Source organism: Carassius auratus, unplaced genomic scaffold (assembly GCF_003368295.1).
Source record: "Carassius auratus strain Wakin unplaced genomic scaffold, ASM336829v1 scaf_tig00002276, whole genome shotgun sequence".
NCBI lineage: Eukaryota > Metazoa > Chordata > Actinopteri > Cypriniformes > Cyprinidae > Carassius > Carassius auratus.
This window is the reverse complement of record NW_020523436.1, coordinates 167,577-192,388: the sequence shown is the minus strand read 5'-3', so window position 1 is coordinate 192,388 and position 24,812 is coordinate 167,577. Positions and strand designations below refer to the sequence as shown.

At 37.0% G+C, this 24,812-nt stretch overlaps 1 protein-coding gene and 1 long non-coding RNA gene across 3 annotated transcripts in view; one reads left to right on the top strand and one right to left on the bottom strand.

Moving 5' to 3' along the window:
• Positions 1 to 24,812, top strand: part of kif4 (kinesin family member 4) — a 154,235-nt gene that overhangs the window by 92,430 nt on the left and 36,993 nt on the right. Inside the window, exon 23 of the mRNA XM_026242831.1 lies at positions 1,616 to 1,745. Within this exon, the coding sequence (XP_026098616.1) occupies positions 1,616 to 1,745 (130 nt within the window). The remainder of the gene's footprint in view (positions 1 to 1,615; positions 1,746 to 24,812) is intronic.
• On the bottom strand, positions 13,979 to 18,117 carry LOC113069666 (uncharacterized). 2 transcript variants are annotated; one of them, XR_003279784.1, is made up of 5 exons: positions 17,905 to 18,117; positions 16,276 to 16,434; positions 16,038 to 16,115; positions 14,457 to 14,508; positions 13,979 to 14,377 (listed from the first exon to the last, which is right to left on the bottom strand). It is a non-coding gene; the product is annotated as an uncharacterized LOC113069666 (long non-coding RNA). The 2 variants fall into 2 exon arrangements; XR_003279785.1 differs by lacking the exon at positions 17,905 to 18,117 and adding an exon at positions 17,447 to 17,690.

Sequence of the window (24,812 nt, the reverse complement as noted above, 5' to 3'; positions counted from 1 at the left end):
TCATATGCTGCTAAATTAAAATGCATATCAAACATTTTTGTTGTGCATGTGAGAATTAAAAAAAAAATCTTGTGTAATTTTAACTTTTTTTTTTTTTTTTTTTGCTTAATGTAGCTCCTGTTTTAACCCAACTCTGCTATGAAGATAGCCATAGATGCTGACAAAGCAAAAAAAAAAAAAAAAAAAAACTACTACTGCTACTACTATTGCATATCTGATTTATACTGACAGTAAATTAGTGGAGTGATTGAAAATGAGCGACACCTGCTCAATTCACCGTTCTCGCCTCCCACGGAGGAGAATGGAAGGATACAAAAGAGGAGAGGCAGAGAAGGACAAGAGAGGAACAGGGGCCCGTTCTTCGTACGTCGCTTATTACGTCCGAGATCAAATGACACATCCAAGATGATATCATCGTGCTAATCCTGATCCGGCTAATTGGGTTCTTCGAACACACCTGTTGTGTATGATTAGTATCGCTGGATTGAGTTATCTGAGATAATTGCGTGTTCATGTGTTGGCTTAAAAGGGGATATGTATCGATACTCCAAACCATGATCAGCAGTGCAGCGATTGGCTGGTGGCAAGACGGCAATGTAATGACGTCATATAAACAAGTAAACAAAACTACATAAATGTTATAATAGATACATGAAATAGATAATAGATACATGTTTTTATTTTATTAGAATTTTTTCATGATTCCCAATTATTTAGATTCGCAATTTGTAATAGTTGTGCAGTCTTTACATTTTTATTTCAATGTATTATCTATTCATTTCATTTTATATTTGGACAGATTTGTTACGTGACAGCATTAATGAAAGCTTCTTAAGGGTCAATATCATGTTATCTGCATCTCCTGCGCTCCATCAAGCCACTCTAATAATAGCAGTCATCACTCAAAATAATGCACGAATCTATTATCTGTATAGCATGTGTGTAAGACTCTAATACTATTATGAAGTAATAATTTTATGACAAATATTTAAGTGAGTAAAACTGGCTGTGTCTATAGTAGGCTGTTATGGACAACACAGCATTTTTATATTATTTTTAAATAATTTATTTAATGATTTTTATTTTAAATTATTGTCCCTGGATCAGTACGATACTCTTGTAATAATGTAGCGGTGGTAGCAGACATATTTAGAGTATCAGTTCTGGTTCAAAAGAAGCGATCTAATCCTGTTTACATGAAATAAGCCTGCTCCCGAGCAGGTTTAAGCTTACGGACCTGTTGCTATGACAGCAGCTCCGGGATGAGCTTCGAAGAACCAAACGATCCAAGATCATGCCAAATCGTCAACATTCAAATCCAGCTAACTGAGTTAGCGACGTACGAAGAACGGGCCCCAAGCCTGAGCTTTATTTTGTGATTTGCTTGTTTGTGCTCAACAGTCATTTGCAAGGGGCTGTCGCACTGTTTTGTTTATTTTTTATCATTAAAGCTTTCATTTGATTGTTCCCGTCTCCTCTTTCCCGAGATTATGAAGTTTGTAAACTATTACAGCATTTCAAAATGCTTCAGTTTTAAAAGAGGTTTGTAGACTGTTTTTTTATCAACTTTATAATAATAATAATAATAAAATTACTCTTCTCTAAACTCTTTCAGGAGTGCTCAGATAGCTGACCTGCAACAGAAAGTCCTGGATGCGGATAATGAGGGACGGATAAAGCAGCGCTGGGATTCTATCACAACTGTTGTAGAGGCCAAGAGCGCACTGAAGATTCTAATGGCTGAGGTAAAGGCAAAACACATGCAAAAATTTACCATAGTCTCTACCAAAATACCTTCGGAACTACTATAACATCATAAAACTTAAATAGATTAAAACCTGATATACACTTCAAATAGTCTAAAGAGTTTCCCCACAGGATTCTGTGAGACAGTGGGTATGAAAAGGTAATCTGATCAGGGGTTGAAAATTTGAAAAGTCTGATGCGCTTTGAGATTTCACAATTGAGAGATCCATCCCCATTTCAGTGATCAAATTCAACAGTAAAAAGTCAATTGCATTGTTTTGTACCTGGACTTTCAACACCAGTGTGTTGCTGTGACCCGTTTCATCAAACTTTCAGTAAAGATTGGCTTTGTTGAATTTTTTTTTAATTCTGACAGTTCAGCTCCATAGTTGTCTCACATTTAAATTGTTTCATCCATATGTCATTGGTGCATAGACCCTTATCAGGGTTCAGGGATCCACCTTGTGGTTTTGTTTGATTTCATTTTTTTTTTTTAATCTTGTTAAATCATTTCCACTTTCTTAAATCAAGCCAATCTCAGATCACCTCCCATGATTGTTTGATTGACAGTAGCGTTTCAGCGTAGACTGGACTAGTGTCTTACCTTAGACCCGCCCTGAGTGAGCTGTCATCAGTCCACCATTGTTTTGACACCAGAGCAGATGTAGACAAGAATGTCTCTGAAGCAATTGGGGTTTTCTGTTGTTGGATGTAATAAACATGGCAGTCATCATTTACTCCTGACATTGAAGGTGCTGAAGATGCAGTGGATTACATTTGTTTTTAAAGGGAATGCACTCCCCGATCTACCTAAATGCGTATCTTTTTACTCTTTTTTTTTTTTTTTTCTTTTTTTTTTTTTTTTTTTTTTTTTACACAAATCATTCATCATTCAAATCAAATCATCAGCTTCACTTCCAGAGGTGAGTGTAAGTTTTTTTTTTTTTTTATTAATCTTTACAAATCGCCTTTCCTAGTAACATGGTAGTTAGCACGTTTCAAGATGAATGCAGCTAAAGATTACTGTCACTCAGAGAGTGGCTCAGAAGAGAGGGGCGGGCTGAGAGCTCATTTGCATTTAAAACTGCATGCAAGAAAACAGTTTCCCTCTGAGCTGTTTTTGACGGGGTAAAAATTTTGTTGTACACTACCATTGAGAAATTTTAACCAAATGATGTCAGTTTTCATTAAGACCGAATCATCCGCTTATGGTTAATGGGCATCAGATGACCCCTTTAAATAGTCTTAAAGTCTTAAATTTAGCTGTATCAAAATTAATGCCATAAAGTCTTAAAGGGTACAAGAAAGTCTTAAAGGGGTCATATGATGTGATTTCTGTGTGAGTTTGGAGTGTTACAAGCTCTTGGTGCATATAGAAGATCTGTAAAGTTGCAAAGAGTAAAGTCTTAAATCCAAAGAGATATTCTTTATAAAATTTGAGACTCATCCACACCCCCCATAATGGCTCGTTGTAACATGCCCCACATGTCTACGAAACTATGTGGGAAGATTTCCATAACGCCACCCAAATGTTCAAGCAAAGAAAGGCCTACCTTTTATTCTCGCTGTCGCCATGTCGTGGACTTGCTGTGTGTTTCCTTGCGAAAGTGAAACTACTTTGTTTGGCCTTCCAAAAGAGGACAAGACTAGTTGAATTTTAACACTGTTCTAGAACAGTCCAACCCAAATATTCAGATGTGTGCTGCGCATTTTATGGAGGATGATGACAGTTTCCTGAACCAGTAGCCTGCAATGCTTCTGGCACAATGTTCTGTTTCTATAAAGTTGGGCAGTTCAAACTTTGTAGGACAGTCTGGCACTTCTGACTCACCTAAGGCACACCTGTGCAATCATGCTGTCTAATCAGCATCTTGTAATGTCACACCTGTGAGGTGGATGGATTATCTCGGCAAAGAAGCATTCATTAACAGAATTTAGACAATTTTGTGAACAATATTTGAGGAAAATGGGCTTTTTGTGTACATAGAAAAAGTCATAGATCTTTGAGTTCAGCTAATGAAAACTGGGGGTTGTTTATAATTTTTTTTATATATACAATCAGGAGCATCTGTGTATGTATAGAGATTTTGTACTCAGACTCATGCATGCTTGTATTATCGTAAAAAAGCAAATTTCATACGAGAAACTAGGGCTGTGAATCTTTGGGTAGACTGCAATTCTATTCACGATTCATAGATTTTTTGATTCACAAAAGATTTTTGCAAATTTAGAACGATTCGATTCACATTTTAGTTTGATTTGATTCAGTTAGAATGATTAGATTGTGCGTTCTTTAAGTGCATTCACAGGATTTTTTAAAATGCTTCCCTTAAATTTCAGTGCTTGGTCAGGGGACAAATTACACATAGCCTTTATGGTTAGAAAACGAGAGAGGGAAAAAAAAAATTGACAATAGTTTAATGATACTATGGCATGACATGGCATACATAAACATTTTATGTAAGCCAAGGTTTAAAAAAAAAAAAAAAAAAAAAAAAAAAAAAGCTTTAAAATATTATGTATAGGTTATCATTGTCACACCAGTGGTCTAGCCATCATTTCAGAAGTGACACATGTCAAATACAATTATTTTGTATGTATTATAATGTTTTTTGTTTTTGTTTTTGTTTGTTTTTTTACAATAAATTATTTTCTTATCCATTACTTTGAATTTGCTACAAGAAAATAAAAACTGCTGAAAAATAATCAATCATTTGTAATCCTAAAATTTTTAATTATGGCTATTGTATTATTGTTTTATATACTACAATTATTTCAATTTTCTGCACAGAATAAGGTAGAAAAACTTTATAGTTTCTGTACTGTAATGTCATTTAGCACTGCATCTTCATAAGTTTTATTTGTGTCTGTTCATTCTGCTTTTTATTCAGATATAGCTTCGCTATGAGTGCAAGATCACTTCTCTTTCAGTGTGAAAACATCATCTCATTTTCATAAAATAAAATGCTATAGTATTAAACTTTTCCTCTCCATCAGGGAATGATGGTTCTGAGAGAAAATGCCCCCGATGTCTATTTGCTAAAGCAATGAACATGCATCTAATTATCAGATAAACCTTGCCCTCTTATTTCAAGGTTGTTCTATTTGCTAAAGCAATGAACATGCATCTAATTATCAGATAAACCTTGCCCTCTTATTTCAAGGTTGTTTTTAATGCTGTGGTTATTTTTAATTCACCCAGAAATGAAAATTCTGTCATTAATGACTCACCCTTGTGAGGTTCCAACAACGTAAGACCTCCGTTCATCTTCGGAACACAGTTTAAGATATTTTAGATTTAGTCCGAGAGCTTTCTGTCCCTCCATTGAAAATGTATGTACGGTATACTGTCCATGTCCAGAAAGGTAATAAAAACATCAAAGTAGTCCAGTGAAAATTTCTGTTCAGCATTGTCTTCTCTTATGGGTCTGTTCTGAGCGCATTCACAACACTGCAGTGACACTGCTGATGTGTTATCTTTATTATTGGGTGCACCAGAAAACACGTCAGCAGCGTCATACGTCAGTAGCATCGTGAGCATCAAAGCTCTAAGGTAGCAAAACATGTTGGTGCTTTAAAACACTGCCAGCCTAAATAAGCTAGCATATATAAATAGGGACACTTCTGTATGTGTGCTTGTTTCACTTAGTAAATGACTTTACGGTTGCAAGAGAATAAACATGATGCTGGACCATCTCACCCAAAGACAACCCAGTCAAGCATTAATTTCAGCATCTGAGCTCCAGAGTTCTCTCTCCATCAAGCGATCTGTACTTTTCGATTCATGTCAATGTACGCACAGCGCACCTGTAATTGACACTCTGTAAACTGTGTGAAGGTGCACGACTCACCGTCGCTTTCTCACACATGCAAAGAGAGAGAGAGAGCGAGAGTCTTTTACCACGCTGAATCGACACGCTACATGTAAACTATATTCTTTGTTGTCTTCTCCTGTCAAAATAATGGAGTTCAATTCATATTTTTTGAACAAGAAGAAGATATGCCGGTTTTTCCAGTAGTGGGCGGAGCTAATGCGCAAATGGCAATTTGGCTGGCGTTCATCTATTACCGTCCCTGTTTTGATTTCAGCAAATCAGTTTGACCGAACGCATACAACGTGATTAATATTCATGAACCCAGCAGCTCATGAATCCATAGTGCATTGTATATACATTAGTATGATAGTAGAATTAGTAGCCATATTATCTTTTAATAATAATTCATGATCTATTACTATTGTTTTTTTTGTTTTTTTTTAATGAAACCCTCAATGACCAAAAATATCTTAAGCATCACCACCAGTCTTAAGTTCAGTTAAAATGACAAATATGCAACTTAATAATACAACTTTATTTTTTAAAGAAATAAATCACAAAATATTTCTTCCGTGTTTTAATTTTAATAGCAAATCCCCTTTATTTACCAAAAATTAAATGTTTAAATTTCATAAAAGACAAAATAAATTTGGGTGAAACTTTTTCATAATTATATAACTTGTAGAAAAACTTTCGTAGAATTGTGAAAACACAATTGTAAATAAGTATAAAGAATGGCATTGGTTTTATTTTTGTGATAAAGTTTTTTAATTTAAATTATTTTTTTTAATTATCATATTTTTGTGTTTTGCTTTGGTACCGAAATTGTTACCGAGAACCGTGGATTTTCACTGGTATCGGTACCGAATACAGAAATTTTGGTACCGTGACAACACTAATCCAGACATATTTCTTCATTAAAACTTTAACTTTGTATATCCGGAAACATTTAGGAGATTATTAACCCAAAATAGCAAGCCATATGAATTGATAAAGTACATGCACGCTATGGCAGTGGGCACTGAAGGAAACTGAAAGACTGACGGATTTACAGTTTCACCTTCCTTTAACTCACGATACTTGCATAAACGTAATTTGTCTTAAGAAAAACGTGATGATAGCATGTTTGTGTCTTGATGCAGATATGACGACATTACAGGCATGATTTTCAGTGCTGAGAACAAGCAATGCAAGACAGTGGCGAATAGAAGTTTTAAAATGTGCTGTAATTTCAGATTTTTGCTTTAGATAACATCAATCAAATGACTGGTAAATGTTCCTCATTATAGCAGCCCTTTCTGCAGAAAGACTGCACATCTGCAGCGGCGAGACAGACACTTCAACACAGTGTTATGCGTCACAAAAAAAATGAATTTATTAGCGCGTAATGATTAACAGTCCCACTATTACCATTTCAGAGTATGGAAACTGTGAAATGCCACACTCTGTGCTTTCAAAAACAAATACATTTACCATTTGATGAATTGTCTACTTTTGAACAGAAAACCTAACGTACCGAGTGTAAGTGAGCAGCTTCAGTCTTCAGCGCCAGACTCTAGTAAACCCAGGTCTCGGCGGAAACAGAGGAGAGAAACCTAACAACAAACCTAACTGAAGCGTAAATCTTCATTCCGATTTTAGCCCCGATTCAGCCCTTCCGACAATCTTAGGATGCTCCGATTATCGTAAAATAATCTGATCAAATATTCCTGCCGTGTGTGGTGTGTTAAGACTAATCTCCTCTGCTCGGAAGAATGTCGGGACCGCTCCGATCTCAAATCGGGGATATCCAACATGTTGGATTTATTTTGCCCGATTTCTTCTCGTGTGTGGTGTCCCCCGAGGACAAACAATCACGCAGCCTGTGGACTGTGGCGTGTAGCCAATCAGAACGCGAGGTGACGAGGCAGTGATAGTACCGGGAAACAAAATCAAAACAGCCGGCGTATATAATATAACAAATACAAATAAAGTCGATGGGCATAACTACATCCACAACTGCAGTCCACCAGAGTACATGGAAACTAATATATGAACGTTTATTTCAACGGTTATTAATCTGTGTAGTACGTAACAACATTTCTATGAGATAAAACAACAACTTATCTCCATATCATGATATAGCAAGTATAGTCCATGCTCGCGTCGTCTCCACCTCTTTGACCATCGCCTTTTCTTATTTTTCTTATGTTTTTTTTCCCGTTAAAAACAAAGCACAAACTATGGCCACTGCATCCTCTTCGTCCGCCATGATTGTTTACTCTAAAGTCACGTTTGATCTCGAGGGATTTTGCGAGATTTCCCGTCTGACCTGGGAATGCTCGGGAGTCAAATCGGTTCGTGTGTGATGTGTTGATATTGCCGTGTGGCTGCACACCACACACGGAGCGACCAAAACTGTTAGACCCGTGATTTTTTATCGCCGTGTGTGGGGTCTCTCAGGTTTGGAAAATCTGCCGACAATTTTAAAATCGTCCCGTGTGAACCAGGCCTTACATCTCTGCACCTCACAACCACGAACTTGACACTAAACCTGACAAAAACACTAGCAGTTTAATTTCTAAATGTGTTCACCACCAATCATATTTTGGGTAAAATTATCACCAAAAATATTTTTCCAGTGTACTTTTATTGAGAAAAGCAATCCAAATTACAGTCTCAGTCACTCGAAGAGGAAAAGGGCGTCGTCGCTTCTCAAGTCGGCAGTCAATAAGGGGCGGAGTCCAGACAATTCGGCAGGTTTTTTATTTCGCACTTTGTGTAAAAGTTAAATTACACCATATAACAACACTGAAAATGAGTACTGTTTAAAGGGGGGGTGAAATGCTATTTCATGCATACTGAGTTTTTTACACTGTTAAAGAGTTGGATTCCCATGCTAAACATGGACAACGTTTCAAAAATTAAGTTGTACGTTTGAAGGAGTATTTCTATTCCAAAAATACTCCTTCCGGTTTGTCACAAGTTTCGGAAAGTTTTTTTCGAGTATGGCTCTGTGTGACGTTAGATGGAGCGGAATTTCCTTATATGTGTCCTGAGGGCACGTCTGCCGGAAGAGCGCGCGCGCTCCTGTATAGCAGAGCAATGAGAGGCTGAGCACAGACTCACTGATCAGAGCGAGAGCGTTGCGAAATGTCACAAAAGGAGTGTGTTTTTGGTTGCCAGGGCAAGACAACCCTGCACAGATTACCAAAGAAAAAACAGCATTAAGGGACCAGTGGATGGAGTTTATTTTTACAGAGCATCAACGGAGTTGTGCAAGTGTTTGTGTTTGTTCCCTGCATTTCGAAAATGCTTGTTTTACAAACAATGCCCAGTTTGACGACGGATTTGCGTATCGTTTATTTCTTAAGGATTGTGCAATCCCAACGAAAAAGGGTCACGATCGTGTGTTGGAACCGCAGGCGGTGAGTAAAACTGCTTCAAATATCTCTGCCTCCTTGTTAGTGCTTCCTCCTCCCATCGGAGACCCGGGTTCGAGCCCCGCTCGGAGCGAGTCGTTGCTGCTGCTGTTCTCGTTCAGTTTCAGCCTCGGGATCTGATTCTGGATCATAAATAAACGGCTGAATCTGACTGTTAGCCATGGTTTGTTTTGGATGATGGTTTTTTCCTCAAGGTAATGTCACAGCTTTCAAACGCTCTCAACACAAAAGCCTACTGGCGCTCGTGATTCTTTAGCTCCGCCCACACGTCACGCCTCCAGTCAGTCGTGTTTTTCCGGGAAAAATCGGTACAGACTATTTTTCTCTTATGAATATAATAAAACTAAAGACTTTTTGGAGTTATGAAGGATGCAGTACTACTCAAGATTAACAGGATATTGAGTGAAAACGAGCATTTCACCCCCCCTTTAACACTGTGGATTGTTAATTAAACTCTTTGGGAATTAATAACTTTAAACAAATATTACACTGCTGATTTTACTGTACAGGAGAAAATGACTCATAACCCGTATACACGTTAATCGACTTCAGAGGGTTAAAATATTTTAGATTTAGTCAGAGAGCTTTCTGTCCCTCCATTGAAAATGTATGTACGGTATACTGTCCATGTCCCGAAAGGTAAGAAAAACATCATCAAAGTACTCCATGTGACATCAGAGGGTCAGTTAGAATTTTTTGAAGCATCAAAAATACATTTTGGTCCAAAAATAGCAAAAATGATGACTTTATTCAGCATCGTCTTCTGTTCCGGGTCTGTTTTGAGCGCATTCACAGCACTGCAGTTGAGTGATATCTAGTTCGCGAACGAATCACTTGATGTAACCGGATCTTCTTAAACCAGTTCACCAAATCGTACTGAATCGTTTGAAATGATTCGCGTCTCCAGTAAGAATTAATCCACAAATCACTTAAGCTGTTACCTTTTTTTAATGTGGCTGACACTCACTCTGAGTTAAAACAAACCAATATCCTGGAGTAATTCATGTACTCAAACAGTACACTGGCTGGACTGCTGCGTAGAGAGAACTGAAGTTGAACACCGAGCCAGATAATGAACGAAAGATTGACTCATTCTCGAGTCAAGAACCGTTTCTGTCGGACGTGTCTGATTCGAGAACCGAGGAGCTGATGATACAGCGCATGTGTGATTCAGTGTGAAGCAGACTCATACACAGCGCAGCTGAACCGAACTGATTCTTTTGATGATTGATTCTGAACTGATTCTGTGTTAACGTTATGAGCGCGGGTAAAGCGAAGGCTTGAATCAAGGGAAATCAAAAATAACAATTTTCTTCAATCTGTTTATTGAATCGAATTGGTTACATCGAGTGATTCATTCGCAAACCAGATATCACTACACTGCAGACCCGGAAGAGAAGACAATGCTGAATAAAGTCTTTGTTTTTGCTATTTTTGGACCAAAATGTATTTTTCATGCTTCAAAAAATTCTAACTGACCCTCTGATGACACATGGACTACTTTGATGATGTTTTTATTACCTTTCTGGACATGGACAGTATACCGTACATACATTTTCAGTGGAAGGACAGACTCTCGGACTAAATCTAAAATATCTTAAACTCTGTTCCGAAGTTGAACGGAGGTCTTACAGGTTTGGAACGACATAAAGGGTGAGTCATTAATGACATAATTTTCATTTTTGGGTGAACTATCCCTTTAACGTTCTGATTGTTTGCATTTTGTTTTTAAGCCCATAAATAATAGACTCATTCTAATAAATTTGCTGTAATGTATTCATATACCTGTGTATAATATACCTGTGTGTGTGTATATGTATATATATATATATATATGTGTGTGTGTGTGTGTGTGTACACAGGGTGCGATTTGTGAAAAAAAAAACAGAGGGGGGGATGTTTTGAAACATTTTAATTCATAAAAATAAACCATGAGAACATGAACTAGATGACGTCATGTGCTAATTAGCATATTTATGACGTAAGTGCGGCGTAAATTTATCCCTGGTGAAAAATAATTAAGCTGAGGCAGGGATACATTGACCAGAAGGGGGGAAATCCCATGCATGCATTTATATCAGGCAACCCCGGTTGCGTTCCTTTGGCCAGATTAAACTTTGTTGTAGCGTATATATTATGCTCTATTCATTATTTTTTCCATTTAACTTTTAAATGGTGTTCTTGTATCCAAATTAAACATTGTCCAATGTTGTGCACCTGCCACAATATTGATGCAGGACCAGCTGTATCGATATTTATATTGTCAAATCTCTGTGAGGATACATTGTCGTATCGATATTTTGAACACTGCACTATATCAGAGTCTGGGCGTGAGTCTTACCATACTGCCAAACTGCATACAAGCACTATTGATGATAGGGCATGTAAATCACCTACCTGTTTTCCACATGCTAGCGCGAGCAGCAGCACCATCTTAAATGAGACTACTTTGATGTCACTAGACTCTGAGCACTAGTGATGAGTCCCATAGTGTTTTTTTTTTTTTTTTTTTTTTGCAAAGGCGTGAAGGATTCAGCCGCCTCGCCCCACAAAGAAAGCATGATATTAGGGTGTGCTTGACGGCTGAGCGGCCCTACAGCATGTTATGAGAGGCAGCGATAGTGGCCACAAACATTCAGCGTAGAGGGAGAACTGCCAGAACTAGTGCACCAGTTCGCAAACACACTCCATTTCAAACCATACAGGCGCCTTGTCAAATGTGCTCTAGCTTCCGTTATCATGCACAATATACACTGTGAAATGGTTAGCTGGTTGCCACACATGCAGATCATGTAATTGATATGGTGCCCCTCGCATGGGACAATAAATCCCTTCTCACGAATCTGCCACGCTGGGGTTGGGGTAGATAACAGATTCACCAACTCTGGAAACTATGGCTGTTTGGGCAATTCATATGCTATCAGAAGCACAGCATACCTCTCCTCTCTGATCTTTTGCAGCACTAGCGGCATTATTTTGACTGCAAAACTATATGAATACCAAAGACTTTTGCACACTCTCTGACTATATTATGAAAATTGATAAATATAACGGTGAAATTCCTTATTAGTAATTCCAAATGGCGTAGTCCGTTTCTCTATTTCAAGCATCAGCGGTCAAGTAAGTGCATTTATTCAGCAATCACAATTGCAAACAATACAGTTGAGATCTCATGACAGAAGACAAACTGGCCGAACGATGCTTTCATTAGATCGCTAAACTCCAGCTTGTTAGTGTTTTGAGATCATCGTCGGTGTCACATCTGAGTAGTGAGCCCTTGCACATGGTTGCCAGATTGCTTAAAATAAAAAATACCAGGCAGAAAATGTATCCTTGTAACAGTGAAGCTTGATTCGGCGATTTAAGCTCTTGTTATTTGGCAACCCCTCTCATGAAAGCTCTCGTAGTAGAGGTGCATAGAGCAGTCCGCGGTTAATGTTCCTTTTTTTGGATGTTCGGCGCGTTCTTTTGGGGAAAGTATGCTTGTATTTGAAATATTCAATATTTATATCTATATTTCCAAATTTTACATCTTTGTCAAAATTATTCTGATATTATTGATAATATTCAATACATGGCCCAGCCCTAAGGCCAATGCATTTAAACAATACAGTTTTCTCACCGTAAATGCGATGCTTTAATCAACACACACACTAGGGAGGGGTGATACCAACTTTTGTTTTCAAAACGATACCGATACTTTTAATGGCCAGTATCATTGATATGATACTTCTAAACTGAAGTTTTAGATTATGAAATTTAATTAAGAGTAAAATGGGTAAAAATACCTACTTTATATTTGAAATGCATTGTAACATTCAATATGCATTAATTGCAACTTATTAGGTTATATTTTTGTTTACACATGTTTAAACTGAACTGAGATGACATCATTGAATTCAATGATGAACTGCCTTAACTGTCATTTTGCATTATTGACACACTGATTTCCTAATTAATGTTGTTCAGTTGCTTTGATGCAAGCTTTTTTGTTTAAAGTACTATATAAATAAAGGTGACTTAACTTAAAATACAATTAAAATACGAAAATTTACAAATGCTATAGTTAAACTGTTCACTGTACCAAAGAAATCCAAAATTACAGGACTAAATGACTACAGGCCTGTGGCTCTAACCTCTGTAGTCATGAAGTCATTTGAAAAACTGGTGCTGGCCCACCTGAAGGACATCACTGGACCCTTGCTAGGTCCTCTTCAGTTTGCCTACAGAGCAAACCAGTCTGTGGACGATGCAGTAAACATCGGACTGCGTTATGTTCTGAAACACCTAGACAGACCGGGGACTTATGTGAGGATCCTGTTTGTGGACTTCAGCTCTGCCTTCAACACGATCATCCCGAACCTCCTATTGCCCAAACTAACTCAGCTCTCCATGCCCACCTCCATCTGTCAGTAGATCAACAGCTTCCTGACAGACAGGCAGCAGCTAGTGAGGCTGGGTAAATACATATACAGTACCCGTACAATCAGCACCAGGGCTGCGTTCTCTCCCCACTGCTCTTCTCCCTGTACACTAATGATTGCACGTCTAAGGACCCCTCTGCACTCAAAAAAATGACTCTTTAAACTTACTTAAGTCAATTATGGACAGTGGTTTCACACAACCAAATTGTGTTTTGATAACATTAATGGAATATTTTGAATCTATGCAAACTCCTTGTGTTGTGACAACACAACTGAATGAGGTAGAATCTATGTGAAATAGTAATGTTCAACCAACTCAATTTATTGACTTTGCTTCAACTTAAACTGGTTAAGTTAACTCAACATGTTTTGGTTTATTACAATCTAGCCAAATTTGTTTCACTCTATCAACATAAGGAGGTTTGTTTCAAATTACTCATTTCAATTATGGACAGTGGTTCCACACAATTAGTTCTAGTTACTTTAACACAATATTTTCTTTTTGAAGTTACTCCCTTCAACAAAGCATTTTTTGTATGTTTTGTCTTGTAATGAGACAAAAGACAAGATGTCACAAATGATCAAAGTGTATTTGTTAAACAAGCAATAAATAATTACACACAGTAAAATACAGTTTAAACCACATTACAAAATTACACAAAATAGCAAATACAATTCTAATTGGCATTCATGGGCAACCAATCAAACCTTATTCCAGGAACAGGAAGTGGCTCCAGAAATAACTTCTTCAGTATTCCAAATGTGTACCTGAGTTCAGGAGGGTTGCTCAAGTTCAGTCCATAAATCAGTCCCAGTAACATGGTTTTACAGACTGTAAACTGCTATAGGTCCTGAAGAACTTTATCCTTTAAAACTCCAACTTCTGCTGGACTGTCTTCAATGATGCAGCTTCAAATAGATTCCCATGAGTCTTCTGGATCACCTCCTGACTGCTGGCAACGTCTGTATCCTAGAAGTATTTAAAAGCATGGAGAACTCAAATTATTGTGTATTAACTTTAACAAATAATTTATTAACCTTGAACTCACCATATACTCCATACTGCTAGGGTCTTCATTTGGATACTTCAATTTCATTAGTCTGAAGATGAAAACAACAAAATTTAGCCTTTGTTTTTTTTTTCTAAAATTACATGAAAAAAAGTCAGTCATTCATCTTCTTATGGGAAATCCAGGCAAGCAGTCAAGATGGGATTCTAACAAACATTACAGTGGAAAATGTTACACATCTGGACCCTGTATGGTTAACAACAGAACTGGAATGTTCCCAGACCCAGAAACATAGTAAGGACATCAGTAAAACAGTCCATGTGACACCAGTGGTTCAACCATAATTTTACAAAGTAAACAAAAATACTTTTTTGTGCAAACAAAATTAAAACAGCGACTTTATTCAACAATTCTTCTCCAAATCGCATCTTCCACCATTATCAACAGCACGTAAATAATTCATGCACATGGTGCTGCTGACCTACAACACGCCTGCACTGAGCCTTGATTACACGCAGAGGAAAGCAATGTTCATGCCTCTTGTTACTGTCCATAACGGCAGAATATGTGATTTGGAGAAGAATTGTTGATTTAAGTCGCTATTTTTGTTTTCTTTGCACAAAATGTATTCTTGTACCTTTGTAAAAGTGTGGTTGAAGCATTGATGCCACATGGACTGTTTTACTGATGTCCTTACTATGACTCTGGGAACATTTCAGTTGCATTGCAGCCTTTATGGAGGTTCAGAAATCTCTCGCATTTTCATAAAAATATTAGGGATGCACCAATTGACCGGCCATAAATTGGAAACCAGACGGTTTTTGCTTTAAATACGCAATTGGTAATCGGCCGGTCTTTGGAATTTTTTTCAGCCGATTTTTCCGGAAGTGCGCCCGCGTGCTCCGACTACATTACTTCTGTGTGAAAGCAAACACATCCCGGGATTGATTCCAGCATTGAACTCGGGTCGGGGACGTAGTAACATTGCTGGGTTCAATCCCGGGACAAGCGCTGTGTGAACAAAAGCCAGATCTAATGCCGTGTCGTAGTGATGACATTATCGTGTGACACTTTTACTGGCTGTTTTGAAGGAAGATCAACGTTCACTGAAAAAAAAAAAAGTGCAAACTGTATGAAGCAGAGATCAGTTAGTTCCTCACTTTCCACGGTGACACCGAGATCGTTCGCCAGATTCAGTGAAAGTATTACATGCCTAATGTTTTCGACTCGTACATTACACGTCACACCCTGATGTCACGTGTCGTTACGGGATCTGTATTTGCCGGAATCGCAGTGTGAAAGGGGCTTTATTGAGCTTTCCCTCAATTTTGGACTGTAGACTGTGGACTGTCCTTCCTTCTTGTTTGTTGCTTAAAGATAAAAAAAAAAAATCGTCCAGTTTGCTTGTAAAACAAATCGGTATCGGCCATGAAAAATCATGATCGGGGCATCCTTAAAAAATATCATAATTTGTGCTCTGAAGATGAATGATGGTCTTACGGGTTTGAAACGACATGAGGGTGAATAATGACATGTTTATTTTTGGGTGATCTAGCCATTTAAACACACCTGAACCAGCTAATCAAGGTTCTTGGGAATTTTAAAACAAAAAAGTCTTACCTGAAGTTCCAGGCAGGTGTGTTAGAGCTGAACCCCACAGAACACTGGCTTTCCTAGAGCAGGTCTGGACACCCCTGCCTTGCATCAAAATAAATCTATCAGTTTATAGATATACCACATATTTTGTATTTATTGTATTAATAAACCTTATCTTATCTGTCTTTTTTTGTCAATTTCCAGTAACCAGTGAGAGAATAATGTTTTAATACAAGGTTGTGTTGAGTGCAGTTGTTCTTACCTGTGTAGTGGGCACCAAGAGGGTTTCAGTATTTGTCCAAGGTCTCTTCTTCAGTATGAAAACATCTTCGTAAATTTTGCAGTCCGAATCAAGTTTGGCAAAGATTGTTGATTCTAATGGGCCTATGGTAATTCTGGATGTCTCAAATTCTGCACAAACCTGTACACATGAAGTGCAATGTGTTACAAAAAAAAAAAAAAAAAAATTGAACAGCAAAAACCAATTCAATGATCAAAATATTAAGTGATTTATTTGTGTGAGTGATGAATAGTGTCATGTTTACCATTCCTAAAGGAGGACCTGATTACATATCTGGAGCATATGTATAATGTGAACAGCTCAGAGTAGTGTCCGGTTTAAAGTCATTGTATGACCACACCGCCATGTTCATGAACAAAGCTTCAAATACTCCCACTGTGCTGAGCCAGGGCTCTCAAAACTCGGTCAACATCTCATGGTTGGACATTTATTGATTATTTATCTTTTTAAATTAGTTAAAATATACATATTATAACAAATAAAGGTAATTACTTCCACTTTTTAAAGTCATTATGTATTACTAATACAATTAATTTATACACATATATTTGGCACACAAAATGAGATAAGAGAGAAACTCCTATTCGCCATTTGATTAGATATATGAGGAAGTAGCTGAATGACAAATCATTCTGTCTCTTAACATCTCTTATTGTAAGCCATATGTATAATATAAAGTAAAGGTAAGTGATAGGACGTTTTATTTTTGGATAAACATTTTAATAAATACAATCTCTCTTAAAATACCTTATTGGGTTATGATAATCAAAACAGTTTGGTTTGATCTAGCGCAGAACTAAGACTTTAATGAAATATTTCCCCCACTTATAAAATGATTTTATTATTAGCTAGCTCCATACCGGAGAGCTGCTTTATAAAAGGAAATCAAGTTATAATTCTAGCGACACTTACTCTGTATTTTCATGTTTAATATTGAAAAGCTATCGATTGCATAAAGGACTGTTATATAAATAAACGTGACTGGACTTTTCTTTACTGGAGTGCCTGGAGAACCTCAGAGTTCGTGCAAACATCCATATCTCTGTGTTCTTAAGAGCTGCTTTTACATCGCGGTCAGTTTTTTGTTGTGTTTATGCAGTTATTGAGAGGAAGGCGTGCAGTATATATTTACATATTCATCCAAGGTTCGGATCGGGTCGGTTTGCCTCAAACTGAAGTGCTATCTTCTTCTTTTGAATTGAATCAGGAGAGTGTATTACAATCTTGCGCTACAGCGCCACACTGGTCAAACTGCATTAATGCAGGCTCTCAAATCAGGCAGATACGAGATCAAACCACTAACGTTACTCAAAAACATTTGCTGAAAATTTTATTTTTATCGTCGACGTTGTCGATAATGTCGAGTAATTGTTTCAGCCCTAGTGTATATATATATATATATATACTAAAGTAAATACATTACAGAGAGTCGTGCGCTTTCACATCTCCCAACGCTTCAAAATCATCTATTAACGGTGCAATAAACCGATTACACAATACTAGACTGCAAAACAAAAGCACCTCAAAACAGAAACTCTAAGAGAAATTAAAGACTTTGACTTAACACAATAAAAACTTTAGATTTCTTACCTGACTGATACCTCTTGCTCCCCTCCACACCGTCATCAAATGCGTTGGAAATCGTCACTTCCGGGTTTTTTTTGAATCACGAAATTAAACACTTTACGTTACTTTAACGATTGATAATTAAGTAAAATTTAAAATTAAACATTTTAAGTTGATTAAACACAATACAATTGTGTTTTGTCGGAAAACTAAATATATTTGTGTTGTTTTAACAAAACATATATGTGTAAAACGAACAGTGCCGGAAAACCATTTTTTTGAGTGTGTCAAGCTCCTGAAGTTTGCAAACGACACCACACTCATCGGCCTCATTCAGGACGGTGACGAGTCTGCTTACAGACAGGAGGTTAAAGAGCTGGCTGTCTGGTGCACTCTCAACAACCTGTAGCTTAACAAAACAGTGGAGATGAAACCCCCCTGCACTCCCCCCACTCACCATCATGAACAGCACTGTGACTGCAGTGGAGTCATTCAGGTTCCTGGGCACCACTATCTCTCAGGACCTGAAGTGGGACATTCACATTGACTCCATTGTGGAAAAAGGCCCAGCAGAGGTTGTACTTCCTTCGCCAGCTGAGGAAGTTTAACCTGCCACAGGAGCTGCTGAAACAGTTCTACTCCACCATCATCGAATCCATCCTCTTGCACTTCAGTAACTGTCTGGTTCAGCTCAGCTTCTAAATCTGACCTCAGAAGACTACAAAGGGTAGTCCGGACTGCTGAGTGAATCATCGGTACAACCCTCCCATCTATTCAAGAACTGTACTTATCCAGAGTGAGGAAAAAGGGCTGGCAAAATCACTCTGGACCCCTCACATCCAGCACACTCCCTCTTTGAACTGTTGCCATCTGGTCGACGCTATAGAGCACTGAGCACTAGAATGACCAGTTTCTTCCCTCAGGCAATCCATCCTATGAACAGCTGATAATAACTGTGGATTTATATTTATATACACATACACTTATTTATCTAGACATACTTAGCGTACACTTACATTTTTTGCACATAATATACATGTACATACATAAATGCTCATTGTAATATACCTGCCATACATTGTCTTTTGTATATTGTCACTCCTTACCCACCTATTTGTATTTTTTTGTATTTTTTATTCCTTATTGTGTTTTTTGTTCTGTCGCTGTTATGTTGCACTGTGGAGCTTCTGTCACGAAAACAAATTCTTCGTATGTGTGAACATACCTGGCAATAAAGCTCATTCTGATTCTGATTCTGAATCATTGTCATAAGGGTACTGCCAGTTACAAGCTGTTGCATGCATAAAATGCTTTTTTTTCTGAGTGTATGGTTCATATTAACAATACAGAATATAACATGAGCAATATGAACTTTTAACATTCAAATTTGGTTGATAAACCAGAAGGGAGGATAGCTTCCTCTATGATGTTCCTTTTCTGAACACTCCTTAGTGCTGAAAGTGAGAGTGGTGCTTTCACATAATTGTATTGGTAACTGTGAAATTACAAACAAATATACATTCTGAGTCATGAACTGAAATTAATTGTGAATTTTTGTTCTCCAACAATTAGCAACCCGGGATGCCGGGAGTAGGCGGGTTTCACAAACCAAACCGGAACAGACATTTTCAAAGGAGAATAACTGACTGTAGCATAGTTTTTCAGATAAACAAGTATGTTAACTTAGCATGTTTCTTAAATATCTGCAAAAATATTCTGAAATGTTTATGCTTTAGTAGAGTCCTTTAACTATATTTTATTTTAATAATGAACAGTTTGCGATTTCAAGTTAGCAAAACATGTTGCGTGCGCTTTAGGTGCAGAGGCGATCACTGCATTTTTGTTCTCTGAGTACACTTGCTCCATAATTAAGGATCATACAGAAGCAAAACTTAATTCAAAATGGTAAAGCTTTTGCAAAATAAAGAAAATAAGCAGGATGTAGTTTTTCTGCTATCTCTGTTTCCTCTGAACTTCAGAGCGCATCACAGTGTCCCTTAGCACATTTTTTTCCCATTTGCCTCATTTCATTTTTCATTTTGGTTTTATTGTTTTATAAAATGTTATTAATTCACCGTAATATAATGCTTAAATTATCCTTAAAATATAGGAAATAAAAGAATCCATACATAATATTGATAACAGAATCATGAATATTTTCTTCAATAGACTACTGCTCACTATGATTAATGTTCTCTGTTGCTTTATTTCAGTATGTTACATGACTGCCCTCTACTGATCATGTCTTTCCTGTGTTAGAGCATTACCGGTGTACCTGTGTAACACATCGTGCTCACGCATGAATCCCTTTCCTCTGCGCACAAAGTGTCAGTGACCAGATCTGTAACCCCTCGATTTCTAGTTTTGTTTTGTAGAAAATGCCAAAGATGCTCTAATAGGCATATGCCGGTATCATATTTTCCTGTTGCGGTTAATTGAGAATGCTTTTTTATTATCACAGTATTGAAATTTTGTTTTAAAAAAGTGGTCATAATATAGTATAACAGGTTAAATAACTTGTTTTCTTATAACAAAAATGACTAAACATTTAAAACAATAAAGCAATACAGAAAAATATATAAGTTAAATGCTTTACACATTAAAGTTCAAAATAACTATAAAAACCAATAGGTATCACTTTACAATAAGACCTCATTAGTTAAACTTAGTTAATGCATTAACATTCAAGGCAAGGCAAGTCTATTTAAATAGCACATTTCGTGCACAATGGTAATTCAAAGCGCTATACATAAAAGAAAGTAAAAAAAAAAAAAAAAAAAAGTCATGAAGAAAAATAATCACAAAAATAAAACAATTTCAAGATTTTCAACATTTCAAGAACTTGAAAATGATTTAAAAATTGACTTAAAACGAATTTAAGACAGTTTAAAAATAGAAAATGATTTTATATAAAATACAGTGCAATACATAAAATATAGTGTAATCAGTTAGGACATCGCAATAGTGCTCACTCAAAAAATGCACAGCTAAACAATGAGCAATAGCTACATTTACTATAAAAGTTATTAATCTTTGTTAAAAAATACAAGTCTTAGTTCATGTTAGCTCATTAAATAACACCGTTGCAACTTTCAATTTTAACAATGTGTTATTAAATATTGGAATACCTAAGATTAATGAATGTTCAAAATAATTTTTTCATTGGTAGTCTGTTAACTAATGAAGCCATAATGTAAAGTGTGAATAAACAATAAAAGATCAAAACACTTTCAAACAATATCTAGGGAATTTGTAGTCCAGATTAAAAAAAATAAAATAAAAATGAATGTTTGAGGATTAATAGCCTATTAAGTCTAAATTTTTCAGGAGTTGGCTCTGTAATAAACACCATAGGGAAAACACAAATCTGAATGGTTATTTAAGATTATTTATTTAAATATGGTTTGAAATTAACAGCTGCTTTATTTACTGTTTTTACAGGGTAAGGGCTGCCTTTTAGCGCCATCTGCTGTCAGAGAGTGAATGTGCTTTCATGTGCTTCTCATGCATGCTTGTTTACATCAGAGCGCATGTGCTCTTTCAAGCAGCATACAGCGATGTTGTGCATTTTAAGCAGCTTATGTGAATACTATTCTTAAAATGCATTCCAATTTCTGAATAATTTATAATGTATATTTATTCACGGTATTTAGAAGTGCCCACGATAACAATATCGTGCATATTAATCACCGCAATATATTGCATTACCGAATACCGGCACAAGTCTACGCTCTAATATGTGGTGTGATTTAATGGACCGGTGATGACCACACAGAGTAGCATTATAACAGAACTTTCAAACATATCTAGTATTGATAAAATAGCGCTGCATTTTTTTTTCCCACAAATGGACGACCGGAAGGTGCGGAAACGGCATTGTTTTGCTTTGACTGCTTTCAGCCTGACCCTGCTTCATTCTATGTTAATTAGAGCCTGACCGATATGGATTTTTGGGGGCCGATTCCGATTTTGAAAATAAACTGGATATTAGACCCATTTCCTATAAACTGCACTTACACAACATCCAATAGCAAAATATCTGCCTGTTCTATGTATGTGTGCTGTGTAAACCATTTTCCAGAAGAGATTGTTAAAAAAAGCCTTAGATTACAGTCTCAATGAGACAATTGCACATCAAAAGTATATATTTTTTTAATGATCAAAAAACAGTCTGGTTTTAAACATTTAACACTTTTACTTTCTTCCAGTTGAAGCTGGTTTTAACAGTCTGTGTGTGTGTACTGTAAATAAATTATAATACTAAAGTTAAAGTATTTGCAGAAGTAGTCCCACACTTTGCTGCTACAGCATTCACCTTTTTCAGCCATCTGTAGGGCAGAAAGAGAGATATTATTAATAATATCACCATGTATCATTACTCATGTCATCATTAGAATTATAATAATAATAAACAGGGATCTCCTACATAGGCAAAAATGAGAAATATATATTTTTTTATTTGTCAAGCAATAGGTATTACCTATTACCTACTTATATTTAACAATATTATTACAACATTTTCCTGTTATGTCTGTAAAGCTGCTTTGAAACAATCTGTAAAAAAATAAAAAGCGCTTGTTCAGCTCACATTTATTTACATGTCCCCTCTGGTTTAATCATTTCTAACGCACCTACTCCAAGTTGAATGGTTAACGTTAGTGTCATGAACACACCGCTGTCAATTTTAAACAAGTTAATAGCGAGCATTTAAGGGGCCTGCTAAAAAGGAAGCTACATTAGCGTTAGTATAACATAGGGTGGTAGCTATCGAATATTTTAGTAATCGAGTATTCTACCAAACATTCCATCGATTAATCGAGTAGTCGGATAAAATGTGTTTTTGCTTAAAGAGTAACTAAACCCTAAACCAACTTTTTTTAGTTAATGATCTATAAGAATGGGGCTTTATAAGTGCTGTTCATTGATTCGAGTAACTTTTTTGACATTTGAGTATAAAGTGTTTTAATTCTATAATATATATTGTAAAAACGTCTGAATGCTGCCCAATTTCAGGTTGAACGGTGGCTACTGCAGTTGATTTTTCCTATTGGATGTTGCGGTGGCAAGTGACGTAAGCAGTTTCCAGCTCACCACGCCCCTTGGTACGGGCTACCACGCCCTTGGCAGTATAAAACCATCTTGTTCTGTCAAACTCACTAGTGAGTCAGGAGTTGGAATTGCAAGTATTGAAAACGATCAGGATAGATTATTATAGCATCTATTTAGCATAGCAAATATATAGTTATTTAGATTTTCAAGTTATCGTAGATTTATCTGTATTTAGTACAGTGGTCAGGATGGTACGCAGGTGTAGTGTTGCTGGTTGTGACAGCACTGCTGGACTGCATAGTTTACCAGAAGACTTTAAAATTAGTCGCCAGTGTTTGCATGGACTTGCCCTGGAAGACCACGAATTCCCGCCTAGAGCTGGAGTGTGCAAACTGCATTTTACACGGGATTGCTTCTCCAACGCAATGGAGGTGGAAATGGGCTTCTCCACACAGCTCATGCTGAAAAGCTACGCGATGTGGGAGTTAAGACTGCAGTTTGAGCCTGCGGCTCGAATTGATATGAACACCTCCTCTACTGAAAAGTCCTCTACTTCAAATGATCGCTCTGTTGCAAACATGGTTGCAAAGCTACTTGCGTCATTACAGTCACTCTCCATTTTAGCGTCTCTGACAGCAGCTGTCAATCAATCCGTCACTGCAGGTCTCAGGTTCTCTGTCTGTACTGTGAGCAATGACAATAAAGTTGAAAGATGAATTAAGTGCATTTAAGTGCCATTCAGTTGGGGTTTTAAATAAAGCATTTTCTGAGATGCACATTAAACACATTAAACATTAATTTAATTTATCTTTTAATTATTTAAAATTTACTTAACTTTTTGGTAAACAAAGGGGATTTACTATATAAAAAAAATAAAACATGGAAGAAATTTTGTGTGATTAAAACTTAAAAAACAAGTTTTTAGTGATGGGCTATGTACATTCTGCTGAACAACAGTCTTAACTGGACTTTTATTTTGACGGGTTGGCGTACCTTTACAGCTCTGTGTATGTGATGTGAGTGACGCTAGTTTTACTCAAATCAAACGGTCAAATGCTCATGAAGTGACTGTCAGAGCAGTTCCGGAGATGTTGTTCATGTGTTTACGTTCTTATTTAGTGAGACAGCTGACGCTGAATTCACCGCGAGCTTAATGCACGCTTACGTTTGTTTAATGAAGAGGCGCTTCTGCGCCATTCATTAACAGTGACACATAGAACATGCAGGATTCATATTTATGTAAGTGCAATGACCTATTTTTAATGAATTCATTCAAAATTTGCCAAATTCCTTGCCATTCCGCGTTAAACTTTAAATTCCGTTTTTATAACTGGATTCCGCGATTCCCTCCGCGTTTTCTGCATCGCGGAAATCATAGGGCCCTAGTTGTGTTATGCCAGCTCTATCTTGCAATGGACACACACCACACATAGAACATGCAGGATTCATGTTTATGTAAGTGCAATGACCTATGCTGTTGTCAACTGCAGAGTTGCAGACCTCCATCTGGTGGGCAAACTATGCAACACTCATAACAAGACGCTGTTTCTCATGTTTCATCGGCCGTTATAAATGCTGAAGCCGATTTAAATGCAATAAGCTCATATCGGCTGATAATATCGGCCAGCCGATAATATATATGGGTCGGGCTCTGATGTTAATAAATCATTCGCTCATCCAAGACCATGATTTCTGCCAGAGTCCCGTCGGCTTGCATTGGCTGTGCGGATGAAGACGACAACTCTCCTCTTTCCACACTCAGTCATGGCATCATCAAACTATGCTTACTGGTCTTTGTTTATTTTGAATACGTACCCTCTAGTTGCGAAAAACTACTTATTGTGCATTTGGGACAAACACTCATGTGTGACATAGATGTCAAT